The 13,670-nt window shown below is 48.4% G+C and overlaps 1 protein-coding gene across 2 annotated transcripts in view; it reads left to right on the top strand.

Moving 5' to 3' along the window:
- The window catches only part of BAP1 (BRCA1 associated protein 1), a 108,690-nt gene that overhangs the window by 71,665 nt on the left and 23,355 nt on the right, over positions 1-13,670 (top strand). For both annotated transcript variants that reach the window (XM_033926343.1, XM_033926344.1), the window contains one exon: positions 11,613-11,746. In XM_033926343.1, coding sequence (XP_033782234.1) covers positions 11,613-11,746 — 134 coding nt within the window. The remainder of the gene's footprint in view (positions 1-11,612; positions 11,747-13,670) is intronic.

Raw genomic sequence — 13,670 nt, 5'->3', positions numbered from 1 at the left:
AGCCTGAGGAATCACAGGTGTGTTGGGTTCGGCCAGGAAACTCCGTATCAAATGTGAAGAATGGGCAGGTTCGTTAGCAGCTTTGGCACAAACTTCGCTGAAATTCTTCTGAAGCCCAAATCCTCAGTCAAAATGGAATGAACGGATCCAACGCTGATGCTTGCCTCATCTGCAAGTTCTCTGATCGTGATTTGACAATCCTGCATCTCCAGGGTCCTCACTTGGTCAATGACGATCACATTTCTGGGTGTTGAGGGCCTACCAGAACGTGCTTCACTCTCTACTGATGTGCGACAATCTCTGAAGCGATTGCACCACTCCTTTATCTGTGTGGTGCCCATTGCTTCGTCCCCGAAGGCCTATTCAATCTTGCGGATCGTTTCCACTTGGGAATTCCCAAGCTTTACACAAAATTTAATGCAGTAGTGTTGTTGTTCTATTGTCCTTTGATACTTAACTTTTGGAGGTCAATATGAGGTAAGTTTAACAACATATTGGAATCATCAATTCCACTGACGTATGAGGCGGTCATATGTGGAACGTTATTACTTGTTAAACCCCCTATGGATCGATATAAATGCCGTCTTTTCTTGTCATGATTGGGATAGCCATGCAGATGATAACCCAAAATTGGAAGAACTACGACTGCCTAAATTTCCCTTTCTGGTGGGCAAATTTGTGCTCCAGCTATAGATATGAAAAAATGAATGCCGACAGTTTGGGACACAATAATTTATTTAAATTGGTTTGGGACCCATTGACATCATATATTACTTCACTATAGTAGGTCTTTGATTATGAATCAGCTTTTGTTTATTTTTATACACATCCAGGGAGGGGGGATATTTTTGTCCTAATTTTGACCTTTGAGTATTATTAGCATTTGGGGAGGATGGGAGGACATTATTAATTTGAACAGGGTAAGGCTATTGGAAAAATCTATGTTTCTGTTTCTGTGTTGATTGGATGGGTGGGTGGGAGAAAATGGTTTGGCTGTGTATATTTGTAAGTTGAATGTGCTTTTGTTGACTAATTGTAATTTTTTTTTAAAAAAGAAAATCGGACAGCGCTCACTTACACTTTCTCACCCATCGGCGGTCTGCCGGTAACTGACAGCTTCTGTAGGCAGGAAAAAATTCAAGCATGCGCGTTAGGGTCGCCTACATCCGTGTACCAAACCATGCCTCCCTAGCTTTATTTGTTTATGCAAGAAAAATTAAGGTCTGATACTTTTTGAGCAGCCCTCAAATGTAGTGTTTAAAGTTCAAGTGGTCTGTCATTCATTAATTGGCTGCACAGTGCCTTATATGTGACAGAGCTCAAAAGCTTTGCTCTTTGTCACCATCTGCTGGTAAATCAGTATGAACCCATTTGTTTTTTGATTAATCTGATTGAACCTGAGAAAATAAAATTAGCAGGTAAACCCCCATTTTTCTTTGTAAGTGACTTCTGCCATATGCTCCAGTTAGTTCATTTTATATATCAGCCTGTCTATCTATTTAGACAGGCTAATCCTTGTGGTACATTGGTGAGCACTGGTAGCAGTTAAAGATCGTGTTCAATCATTCCTCAAGTATAAAATATTTGATAAGGAATGCTTCTCTCATCGTCATCTGTCACGCTGCTAAAGTAAAAACACACAACTACTACATGTGCAGGAAGACACTAGATACATTAATGTAATAGACCTAGGAAGGACTGCATAAGCTCAGGAATAAAACACTGTCAAAAATGCTGCACGTTTGCAGTCCTTCCTAGGTCTATTACATTAATGTATCTAGTGTCCTCCTGCACATGTAGTAGTTGTGTGTTTTTACTTTAGCAGCGTGCCATATATATAAAATGGAGCGTGCATTAGCAACACAGAGAGGTTATTTTGGTAAGTTTCAGAAGATCTGGGGACCATTAGCAGACTTCTGTAATGAATGATATCATTTTCCCATAATAAATTATTTGTTAGGAGGGGAGGTGGGTGGGTTTTATTTTTATTTTATTTATCTCATAATATATATGTATTTGTCAATATTTTTATTATAATTGTAATTTGTATGAGGAGGGGAGGGAAGGGAGGGTTTTAAATTTTAGTAACAATTGTTATACATATTATGTAATATATACATTTCCAGATATTGTTGTACATGAATTTAGAATGATAGTAGTAAAGGCTGCAACATAAGCAATATCAGCAACTCATTTCTTAGTATTGCAACGGAAAGTGAAACGACACAAAAATCCATACAAAAAAGGAGATTATCGCTGAAAAATAGCTGGAAAGCGATGACCACAAATGCTCGCAGTCTAAGCAACAAAGTTCATGATCTGCAAGCCCTGATATTAGAGGTAGATCTAGATATTGTTGCTATCACAGAGACATGGTTCAGTGAATCACATGGATGGGATGCAAACATACCGGGATATAATCTTTTTAGGAAGGACAGAGATGGTCATAAAGGTGGAGGAGTAGCTCTCTATGTAAAGATCAATATCCAAGCGACCGAAATGCAAGGGACTTGGGGAGAGGAAGAAGCGATATGGATTGCTCTGAAAAGAGAAGATGGAACTTCTGTCTACGTGGGTGTAGTCTACAGACCTCCGACTCAATCGCAGCAAATTGATAAGGATCTGATTGTGGATATCCAAAAGTTTGGAAGGAAAGAGGAGGTTCTGCTGTTGGGAGATTTCAACCTGCCGGATGCGGACTGGAATGTTCCGTCTGCGGAATCGGAAAGAAGTAGGGAGATTGTGGATGCCTTTCAAGAGGCTCTGCTCAGACAAATGGTGACGGAACCCACAAGGGAAAAAGCGATATTGGATCTGGTCCTCACAAATGGAGAGAGTATCTCTAATGTTCGAGTGGGTGCTCACCTGGGTAGTAGCGATCATCAAACGGTTTGGTTTGATATAACAGCTAAAGTGGAGAGCGGCCGCACGATACTTAAAGTCCTAGATTTCAAACGTACGGACTTTAATGCAATGGGAAAGTACCTGAAGAAAGAGCTGTTAGGATGGGAGGACATAAGAGAAGTGGAAAGACAGTGGTCTAAGCTGAAAGGAGCGATAAAAATGGCTACGGACCTTTATGTGAAGAAAATAAATAAAAACAAGAGAAAAAGGAAGCCGATATGGTTCTCCAACCTAGTGGCTGAGAAAATAAAGGTGAAAGAGTTGGCGTTCATGAAATATAAAAAAACCCAAGAAGAGGAGAGCAGAAAGGACTACAGGGTGAAACTGAAAGAAGCCAAGAGAGAGATATGTTTGGCGAAGGCACAGGCGGAAGAACAAATGGCTAAAAATGTAAAAAAGGGAGATAAAAATTTTTTCAGATATATTAGTGAAAGGAGGAAGATAAAAAATGGAATGCTAGGCTAAAAGATGCTGGGAACAAATATTTGGAGAGTGATGAGGAGAAAGCAAATGTGCTAGACAAATACTTCTGTTCTGTGTTCACAGAAGAAAATCCTGGAGAAGGACCGAGATTGTCTGGCAAAGTTACACGAGAAAATGGAGTAGATTCTGCGCCGTTCACGGAGGAGGGTGTTTATGAGCAACTTGAAAAACTGAAGGTGGACAAAGCGATGGGACCAGACGGGATCCATCCCAGGATACTAAGGGAGCTCAGAGAGGTTCTGGCGAGTCCTATTAAAGACTTGTTCAACAAATCTCTGGAGACGGGAGTGATTCCTGGGGGATTGGAGGAGAGCGGATGTGGTCCCTATTCATAAAAGTGGTCACAGGGATGAAGCAGGAAACTACAGGCCGGTGAGCCTCACTTCAGTTGTTGGAAAAATAATGGAAGTGTTGCTGAAAGAAAGGATAGTGTATTTCCTTGAATCTAATGGGTTACAGGATCCGAGGCAACATGGCTTTACAAAAGGTAAATCGTGCCAAACGAACCTGATTGAATTTTTTGATTGGGTGACCAGAGAGCTGGATCGAGGACATATGCTAGATGTAATTTACTTGGATTTCAGCAAAGCCTTTGATACAGTTCCTCATAGGAGGCTGTTGAACAAACTTGAAGGGCTGAAGTTAGGACCCAAAGTGGTGAACTGGGTCAGAAACTGGCTGTCGGACAGACGCCAGAGGGTGGTGGTTAATGGAAGTCGCTCGAAGGAAGGAAAGGTGACTAGTGGAGTCCCTCAGGGTTCGGTGCTGGGGCCAATCCTGTTCAATATGTATGTAAGTGACATTGCTGAAGGGTTAGAAGGAAAAGTGTGCCTTTTTGCAGATGATACCAAGATTTGTAACAGAGTAGACACCGAAGAGGGAGTGGAGAATATGAAAAAGGATCTGCAAAAGTTAGAGGAATGGTCTAATGCCTGGCAACTAAAATTCAATGCAAAGAAATGCAGAGTAATGCATTTGGGGATTAATAATAGGAAGGAACCGTATATGCTGGGAGGAGAGAAGCTGATATGCACGGACGGGGAGAGGGACCTTGGGGTGATAGTGTCCGAAGATCTAAAGGCGAAAAAACAGTGTGACAAGGCAGTGGCTGCTGCCAGAAGGATTCTGGGCTGTATAAAGAGAGGCATAGTCAGTAGAAGGAAGAAGGTGTTGATGCCCCTGTACAGGTCATTGGTGAGGCCCCACTTGGAGTATTGTGTTCAGTTTTGGAGACCATATCTGGCGAAAGACGTAAGAAGACTTGAGGCGGTCCAGAGGAGGGCGACAAAAATGATAGGAGGCTTGCGCCAGAAGACGTATGAGGAGAGACTGGAAGCCCTGAATATGTATACCCTAGAGGAAAGGAGAGACAGGGGAGATATAATTCAGACGTTCAAATACTTAAAGGGTATTAACGTAGAACAAAATCTTTTCCAGAGAAAGGAAAATGGTAAAACCAGAGGACATAATTTGAGGTTGAGGGGTGGTAGATTCAGGGGCAATGTTAGGAAATTCTACTTTACGGAGAGGGTAGTGGATGCCTGGAATGCGCTCCCGAGAGAGGTGGTGGAGAGTAAAACTGTGACTGAGTTCAAAGAAGCGTGGGATGAACACAGAAGATTTAGAATCAGAAAATAATATTAATTATCCCAGGACAAGCAGGCAGGTATTCTCACTAGTGGGTGATGTCATCAGACAGAGCCCCGGTACGGACGTCTCACAAGCACGTGTTGCTTGTAGAAACTTAAAGTTTCTAGATGCCCGCACCGCGCATGCGCCGGTGCCTTCCTACCCGGAGATCCGGGCGTGTCTCCTCAGTTCTTTCTTTTCCGCGGAGCTGAGAAGTTCAACTTCATCATGCGCTAGCTGAATTCAGTTAAATTTGCCTTCCTTGTCCGCGTTTTCGCCTTTCTTTTAATTACAGTTAACAGTTCTTTTATTTTCGTAAAAAAAAAAAAAAAAAAAGAAGATTATTTCCTCCGGCGGGTCGAACGGGCCGGCCACGTGGCTCAGGCCCACTGGCTTCGACCTCGCGGCGGAGATTTTCCGGCCTATGTCCCGGCCAACCACCGGGTTTAAAAAGTGCAGCAAGTGCCAACGCGCGATTTCACTCACGGACCCTCACTGGCGCTGTTTGCAGTGTTTGGGCCCTGACCACTTCCCGAAATCGTGCGGGCCTTGCTCTACCCTTACGGCACGCTCTTTCAAGCGGCGTTGCCTATTGTGGGAATCGATGTTCAAGATGGACGCAGCTAAGGATCCCACAGCCTCCACTTCATCTGATACCTCCCCGGTTCGGGCGAAACCGGCATCGACCACCCCTGCATCGAGTGTGGTGAAACCGGCATCGCTCGCCCCGACACCATCCACGAGCTCGACGTCGGTGCCTGCCCCGGTCTCCTCGGTTCAGGTACCTCTTCCTTCCACAGTGCCACCAATGGTCATCAAAGTGCCGAAAGCTGCTAAGCAGAAGCACTCGACCTCGAAGGAGCGCGATGTCCGTGCAGGAGGACCCCCTTTCGGTGCGGATCCCTCCCTATCGGCTTCGCTACGGTCCGTGCTAGAAGCTCAATTCGTTGAGCTCATGCAGACCATCGGACCCGGGCTCATCGCTGCCATACAGGGTGACCTCCCGGTACCGACCCAAAGGGGCGGTCCGCCCCCTCCCCCTCCCCCACACCGTTCGACCTCGACAACCGACGAGGACGAACGGGGGAGGGCGGCGATGCACACGCGGCAAACCTCGCTTACCGATATGCCGCCATTAGAACCCATTACGCCTCCGCGCCAACATGGGACCAGACCCCCGCTCGATACTCGAAGCCCTGGGCATAGTCAGGAAGAGTTCTTCCGCACTCCTTACCAGACTTGGGTAGCATCGCAAGAATCCGCATCGCAAACCCAGTTGCGATCCACCGCTTCCAGCCCTATCCACTTGGGGGCCTCGGGAGACCATGCGATGCACAGACGATCCCGATCCCCGTCCCGCCACCGAGACGGGCACCGATCGAGACACTCATCCTGGCACTCCTCACGCCATTCGGAGGTGTCACCGCAGAAAAAACTGCAACGTAGGGGATACTCCTCAACAGAGGCGTCCCCTCCGAGGGGCCCGGAGTACGAGGAGACACCGGTAACCGATTCTCCTTGTCACTCCCCGATGTCCACAGACCTGGAGGCCTCATCCTCCTCCAGCCCGTCCCACAGACCGACGCTGGCGGAACAATTGTCCTTCTCATCATTCCTCCGACAAATGGCGGATGATCTGGACGTGACCCTTGACACGGGCTCCAGATACTCCAAAGAGTATCTGGACACCATGCACTTACCTAACCCTCCAACGGAGTCGCTCCGGCTCCCCTTGCATAAATTACTGGACCAGACCTTCATGCAGTGCTTCGAAACGCCGTATTCCATACCGGCGATCCCCAGCAAACTCGATGCTCGATACCGCATCGTGCACCATAAAGGGTTCGAGGGCCCCCAACTCTCCCACCAATCCCTATTGGTCGAGTCCTCCCTCAAACGCTCTCATCCCTCCCAGGTCTACGCTTCTGTACCGCCGGGCCGAGAGGGAAGAACGATGGACAAATTTGGTAGAAAATTCTACCAAAACTCCATGATGGCGTCACGGGTGCTAAACTACAACTTCTTTTTCTCTTCCTATCTGGAGTTCTTCTTGCCGGTACTCCGCAAGTTCACTCCGTTCATAGACAACCAAGCTCGATTCGAGTTCGAGGAAGTGGTAGCCTCCCTCTCCCAATTACGACTCCAGCTGATGCAATCCTCCTTCGATGCATTCGAACTCTCGGCACGCGCCGCCGCAAGCGCGGTAGCTATGCGTCGCCTGGCATGGCTCCGTACTATCGATATGGATCCCAACCTACAGGACAGACTCGCCAACGTACCATGTGCTGGAGCCGACCTGTTCGATGAGTCTATCGAAACTGTTACCAAGAAGCTGTCGGATCATGAAAAATCCTTTCAATCCATCCTACGGCCCAAACCCAAACCTCAACAGTCTCGACCTTCCAGGCCACCCCTGATTTACCAGCGGCGTTACATGCCCAGACAAACGCCCGCGGCGAGACAGCCTGCGAAGAGACAACCCCCCCAGAAGTCTCAGCAAAAAGTCCAGCCACCCGCTGTACCTAAGGCTCCCCAGCCCTTTTGACGCCCCTCCCGGGAGCATAACCTCGGCCTCTCCCATAGGGGGCCGCCTCCATCTTTTTTACCACAGATGGGAGGCCATAACCACGGACCTATGGGTCCTCTCCATCATAAGAGAAGGATACTCTCTTCAATTCCACCGGGTCCCCCCGGACCATCCTTCAAGAGAGTATCCTTCAAGCTCGACGCAGACCGCCCTTCTTCTTCAGGAAGTCCAAAACTTACTTCAGCTTCGGGCGGTCGAGACGGTCCCGTCAGACCAATTGAACCGAGGGTTTTACTCCCGGTACTTCCTCGTCCCGAAGAAAACGGGCGACCTGCGACCCATTTTAGACCTTCGGGCCCTCAACAAGTTCCTGGTCAAAGAGAAGTTTCGCATGTTGACTTTGGCTTCTCTATACCCCCTCCTCGAGCAGAACGACTGGTTATGCTCCCTGGATCTCAAAGAGGCCTACACTCACATCCCCATTCACCCGGCCTCCCGAAAGTTCCTCAGATTTCGGGTGGGAAATCTGCACCTACAGTATCGAGTGCTACCATTCGGCCTATCTTCGTCCCCCAGAGTCTTCACAAAGTGCCTGGTGGTAGTGGCCGCAGCACTCAGGGACAGGGGTCTACAGGTCTTTCCATACCTCGACGACTGGCTCATCAAGGCCCCGTCAGCCCCAGAGGTCACTTCGGCGGCCTTGGTTACAACCTACTTCCTCCAGAATTTGGGCTTCGAGATCAACTTCTCCAAGTCCCATCTACAACCCACCCAGTCCCTCCCCTTCATCGGAGCGGTCCTGGACACCACCCGACTCCGAGCATTCCTGCCCCGGCAACGCATGGAGTCTCTTCTTCATCTCTGCCAGTCGGTGATCACTCACCAAACCATACCGGCGAGACAACTGATGGTGCTCCTGGGCCATATGGCCTCCACAGTACACGTGACACCCTTTGCCAGACTCCACCTCAGGATCCCCCAGTGGACCCTGGCATCACAGTGGAATCAGACATCCGATCCACTATCCAAACGCATCGTAGTCACACCTGCTCTTCGGCAGTCTCTACTTTGGTGGATGACCTCTTCGAATCTATCCAGAGGTTTGCTGATGCACTCTCCCCCCCATCAGAAAGTTCTCACAACCGATTCGTCGAATTACGCATGGGGGGCCCACCTGGAGGGTCTCCGCACCCAAGGATTCTGGACCAGTGCGGAGAGACTACACCAAATCAATCTATTGGAACTCAGAGCCATCTTCAATGCGCTCCAAGCTTTCCAACATCTACTTCACGACATGGTAATCCTCATTCGCACAGACAATCAGGCTGCCATGTATTACATCAACAAGCAAGGGGGCACGGGCTCGTCCCTCCTTTGCCAGGAAGCTCTACGAGTCTGGGACTGGGCGGTGCGCCACAACGCCCTACTCAGAGCAGTATACATCCAGGGGGAGAACAACGTCCTAGCAGACAAACTAAGCCGTCTGCTACAACCGCACGAATGGACTCTCCATTCCAACCCCCTTCACCAAATCTTCACGCAATGGGGGACGCCCCAGATAGACCTCTTTGCGGCTCCCCACAACGCCAAACTGCCTCAGTTTTGCTCCAGGATCTACACTCCTCATCGCCTCGAGGCAGATGCTTTTCTACTGAACTGGGGGAAACGATTTCTATATGCGTTCCCACCATTCCCGCTGATCCAGAAGACTCTGGTCAAGCTGAAACTCGAACGGGCCACCATGATTCTAATAGCCCCTCGGTGGCCCAGACAACCTTGGTTCTCCCTCCTACTTCAACTCAGCAGCAGGGAACCAGTACCACTTCCAGTGTTTCCTTCACTACTTACTCAACATCAAGGATCACTACTTCATCCCAACCTGCAGTCTCTCCACCTGACAGCTTGGTTCCTCTCAACGTAACCCCTCACCAATTCTCACAAGAAGTGAGGGAAGTCTTGGAAGCTTCCAGGAAGCCCGCCACTCGACAATGCTACTCCCAGAAATGGACCAGATTCTCCTCATGGTGCGTTTCTAAGTCAAAGGAACCTCAGCGAGCTTCCTTATCCTCCGTGCTGGACTATCTCCTGCACCTATCTCAATCTGGGCTCAAGTCCACATCCATACGAGTCCACCTGAGCGCTATTGCGGCGTTCCACCAGCCTCTACAAGGGAAACCCCTCTCGGCCCATCCGGTGGTCGCCAGATTTATGAAAGGACTCTTCCATGTTAACCCTCCTCTCAAACCACCCCCAGTGGTTTGGGACCTCAATGTAGTCCTTTCCCACCTCATGAAGCCCCCGTTTGAACCACTCAACAGGGCCCCTCTGAAGTATCTCACCTGGAAAGTGCTTTTCCTTGTAGCCCTTACGTCCGCTCGCAGAGTCAGCGAACTCCAGGCATTGATGGCGGACCCACCATTCACAGTATTCCACCATGACAAGGTGGTCCTCCGCACTCACCCGAAATTCCTGCCTAAGGTGGTCTCCGAATTTCATCTCAACCAATCCATTGTACTTCCAGTATTCTTCCCTAAGCCTCATTCTCACCACGGAGAATCGGCCCTTCACACTCTAGACTGTAAACGTGCCTTGGCTTTCTACCTGGATCGCACCAAGCCACACAGAACCACTCCTCAACTTTTTGTCTCCTTCGACCCTAACAAGTTGGGAAGACCCGTATCAAAGCGCACCATCTCTAATTGGATGGCGGCTTGCATCTCTTTCTGCTATGCCCAGGCTGGATTATCACTTCCTTGTAAGGTCACAGCCCATAAGGTCAGAGCAATGGCAGCCTCAGTAGCATTCCTCAGATCAACACCAATCGAGGAAATTTGTAAGGCTGCCACCTGGTCCTCGGTTCACACATTCACCTCACATTATTGTCTGGATACTCTCTCCAGACGGGATGGACAGTTTGGCCAAACAGTATTGAAAAATTTATTCTCTTAAGTCGCCAACTCCCCCTCCATCCCACTGAGGTTAGCTTGGAGGTCACCCACTAGTGAGAATACCTGCCTGCTTGTCCTGGGATAAAGCAATGTTACTTACCGTAACAGTTGTTATCCAGGGACAGCAGGCAGCTATTCTCACGTCCCACCCACCTCCCCTGGGTTGGCTTCTCAGGCTAGCTACCTGAACTGAGGAGACACGCCCGGATCTCCGGGTAGGAAGGCACCGGCGCATGCGCGGTGCGGGCATCTAGAAACTTTAAGTTTCTACAAGCAACACGTGCTTGTGAGACGTCCGTACCGGGGCTCTGTCTGATGACATCACCCACTAGTGAGAATAGCTGCCTGCTGTCCCTGGATAACAACTGTTACGGTAAGTAACATTGCTATATTGAACTAAGGCCAGTTACTGGGCAGACTTGCACGGTCTGTGTCTGTGTATGGCCGTTTGGTAGAGGATGGGCAGGGGAGAGCTTCAATGGCTGGGAGGGTGTAGATGGGCTGGAGTAAGTCTTAACAGAGATTTCGGCAGGTGGAACCCAAGCATAGTACCGGGTAAAGCTTTGGATTCTTGCCCAGAAATATCTAAGAAGAAAAAAAAAAAAAATTTTAAATTGAATCAGGTTGGGCAGACTGGATGGACAATTCGGGTCTTTATCTGCCGTCATCTACTATGTTACTATGTTACTATATTGTATTTATAGTGATACATGAAGGAAAATCAAGTGTATATTTTATGAGATTGTATAATTTTCTATGATACACTTGTTGTAGTATGAAAAATGAATAAAAAATTTAAAAAAAACAAAAAAAACTTTAGCAGCGTGACAGATGACGATGAGAGAAGCATTCCTTATCAGATATTTTATACTTGAGGAACGATTGAACACAATCTTTAAGTGTGTTGACCTTCACCAGGCAGAGATCTAGTAGGATGTGTGAATAAGCCTGGTAGTTATCAGCTGTTGGTGTCCTCTAGAAACATGGCACATCTATGTTGATGTTAGTTTTGTGAGTTCAAATAACTTGTACTACTTAATGAGAACTGTTGAAATGCCCTCTCCCCTTTCTGAACACCTCGCAGCTGATTTACCAGAATCCTCCTTTATTGGGATCTACAGGAGGAAGAGGATCTGGCAGCAGGAGTGGGCCGGTCCCGGATCCCACTTCCGCCACACCAGCAGTACTCTGATGATGAGGATGACTTTGACGATGAAGATGAGGATGATGACCGAAACACCAGTTCTGCTATCAGGTAATATCCCCTAGTCCAGGGGTGTCCAATGTCGGTCCTCGAGGGCTGCAATCCAGTCGGGTTTTCAGGATTTCCCCAATGAATATGCATTGAAAGCAGTGCATGCAAATAGATCTCATGCATATTCATTGGGGAAATCCTGAAAACCCGACTGGATTGCGGCCCTCGAGGACCGACATTGGACACCCCTGCCCTAGTCACTAAGGAGTTGGTTTTGAAATCAGGTGTCCTGATTGTAGGCAGCGTTAGGTGTCTTACCATGTGAGATGCACATTTGAAAAACAAAACTCCCAGAGGCAGTACACCTACACTGTAGGCGTTTGTTGTAGGTCTAGGGAAATGCATAGGGACACTTAAGTTCACCCAAGGCTAGGCTTGGGCGTTAGTCTGCGCAGAAGTTGTCTTGGGCGAGTTTATGTGTCCCTAGAGCTGCCTGCAAAATGCTGGCCTACATTAGACGCTTCTGCTGGCTCAGCTGATCAAGGCAAGGGAATCCTGATCAGCTGAGCTGGCAGGATGTGCTAAACAGTGGCTTCAGGGAGTTCTGCCAGCTCAGCTGATTGGGGAGAGAATACCCCTGCCACGATCATCTGAGCCAGCAGTGACAGAGGACCCCCAACACCCACAACCGCATGGCAGAAGAGATGCCCACTCCTACCTGCCTAACACCCCCAGCGCTTCCACCCCCCACATACAATTGGCAGGAGGGATGCTCACTCCCTCCTGCAGCCGGGCCCTGTCAATACTCCGAATCCCCGACACCCCACCCAACATCCCCTGACACCTTTCCAACATTCCCTGACACTCTACCTGATTCTTCCCACCCCCAGTTTTTTTAGTAGATGGCTGGCAAGAGGAATGCCCACTCCCTCCTGCCGGTAGACCCACCTCTTCCAAAATGGTGGGCCTTCCCAGTGCATCCTGGGATGCACCAAGGAAGGGCTTAAGGCCCTTAGGGTGAGCCTTAGGCACCTGGGCCAATCAGGGCCTTAGGCCTCCTTCCAGTTGCATCCTGGGATCTACTGGGAGTGACCTAAGTCTCTGATTGGCCAGATGCCTAAGGTCACTCAAGTGACAGAGATGCTGGCAGGGGTGGGGAAAGTGGTAAGAGAGATGCTGGCTGGGAGGGGGAAACGGGGTGAGAGAGATATTGGCTATGGGGGTGGGAAATGGAGGTGAGAGAGATACTGGCTATGGGAGTGGGAAACAGGGGTGAAAGAGACACTGGCTTTGGGGGGAAATGAGTGTAAGAGAAAGATACTGGCTATGGGGGAAACGAGGCAGCGAGGGACCCTGGCTATGGGTGTGAAATGGGGGTGAGAGAGACGCTGGCTATCGGGGGACGGGGGTGAGAGATGCTGGCGGGAGGGAGGAATGGGGGTGAGAGAGATGTTGGCAGGGGGGACACCCATTATCTATGCAGGTTACAATATCACACATAATTAAAACAAACATATATAACAGGAATATCGAGATATGAGCACATTAAGCCATAACTTCAACAACTGCATTGGTTGCCAGTTGCATTTAGATTCCAATACAAAGCAATTATGATCTGTCACCAGTTTTTATATGGCATAATTCCAGAATTTTTTAAGGGTAAGATGTCTAGTTATCAACCAACAAGATCACTGTGTTCGGAAAATTCTGCATTGTTGTAAACAAATGTCAACCCAAAATATGCAATGACTTTAGCAACTCTACAGATTGGCATAGGTTAATCTTACAAGCAGGTTATATTTCATGACCAGCAGGTGGAGACAGAGACAAAACTTTGGAATAGTACGTATCATGTGACTCCTCCCTAATTATCTCAGTCTTCTATCAGTCTCTAGCAGGTATGGTGAACTATACCCAATTTGTTTAGGACTTTTGCCGAATTAAGCTTGGGTAGACCCTGTTTGGGGGTCCGTCCGACCTCGGG

Source organism: Geotrypetes seraphini, chromosome 17 (genome assembly GCF_902459505.1).
Source record: "Geotrypetes seraphini chromosome 17, aGeoSer1.1, whole genome shotgun sequence".
NCBI classification, from domain to species: domain Eukaryota; kingdom Metazoa; phylum Chordata; class Amphibia; order Gymnophiona; family Dermophiidae; genus Geotrypetes; species Geotrypetes seraphini.
Note: the sequence above shows the minus strand (reverse complement) of the source record. Positions and strands in the feature narration are given on the sequence as shown.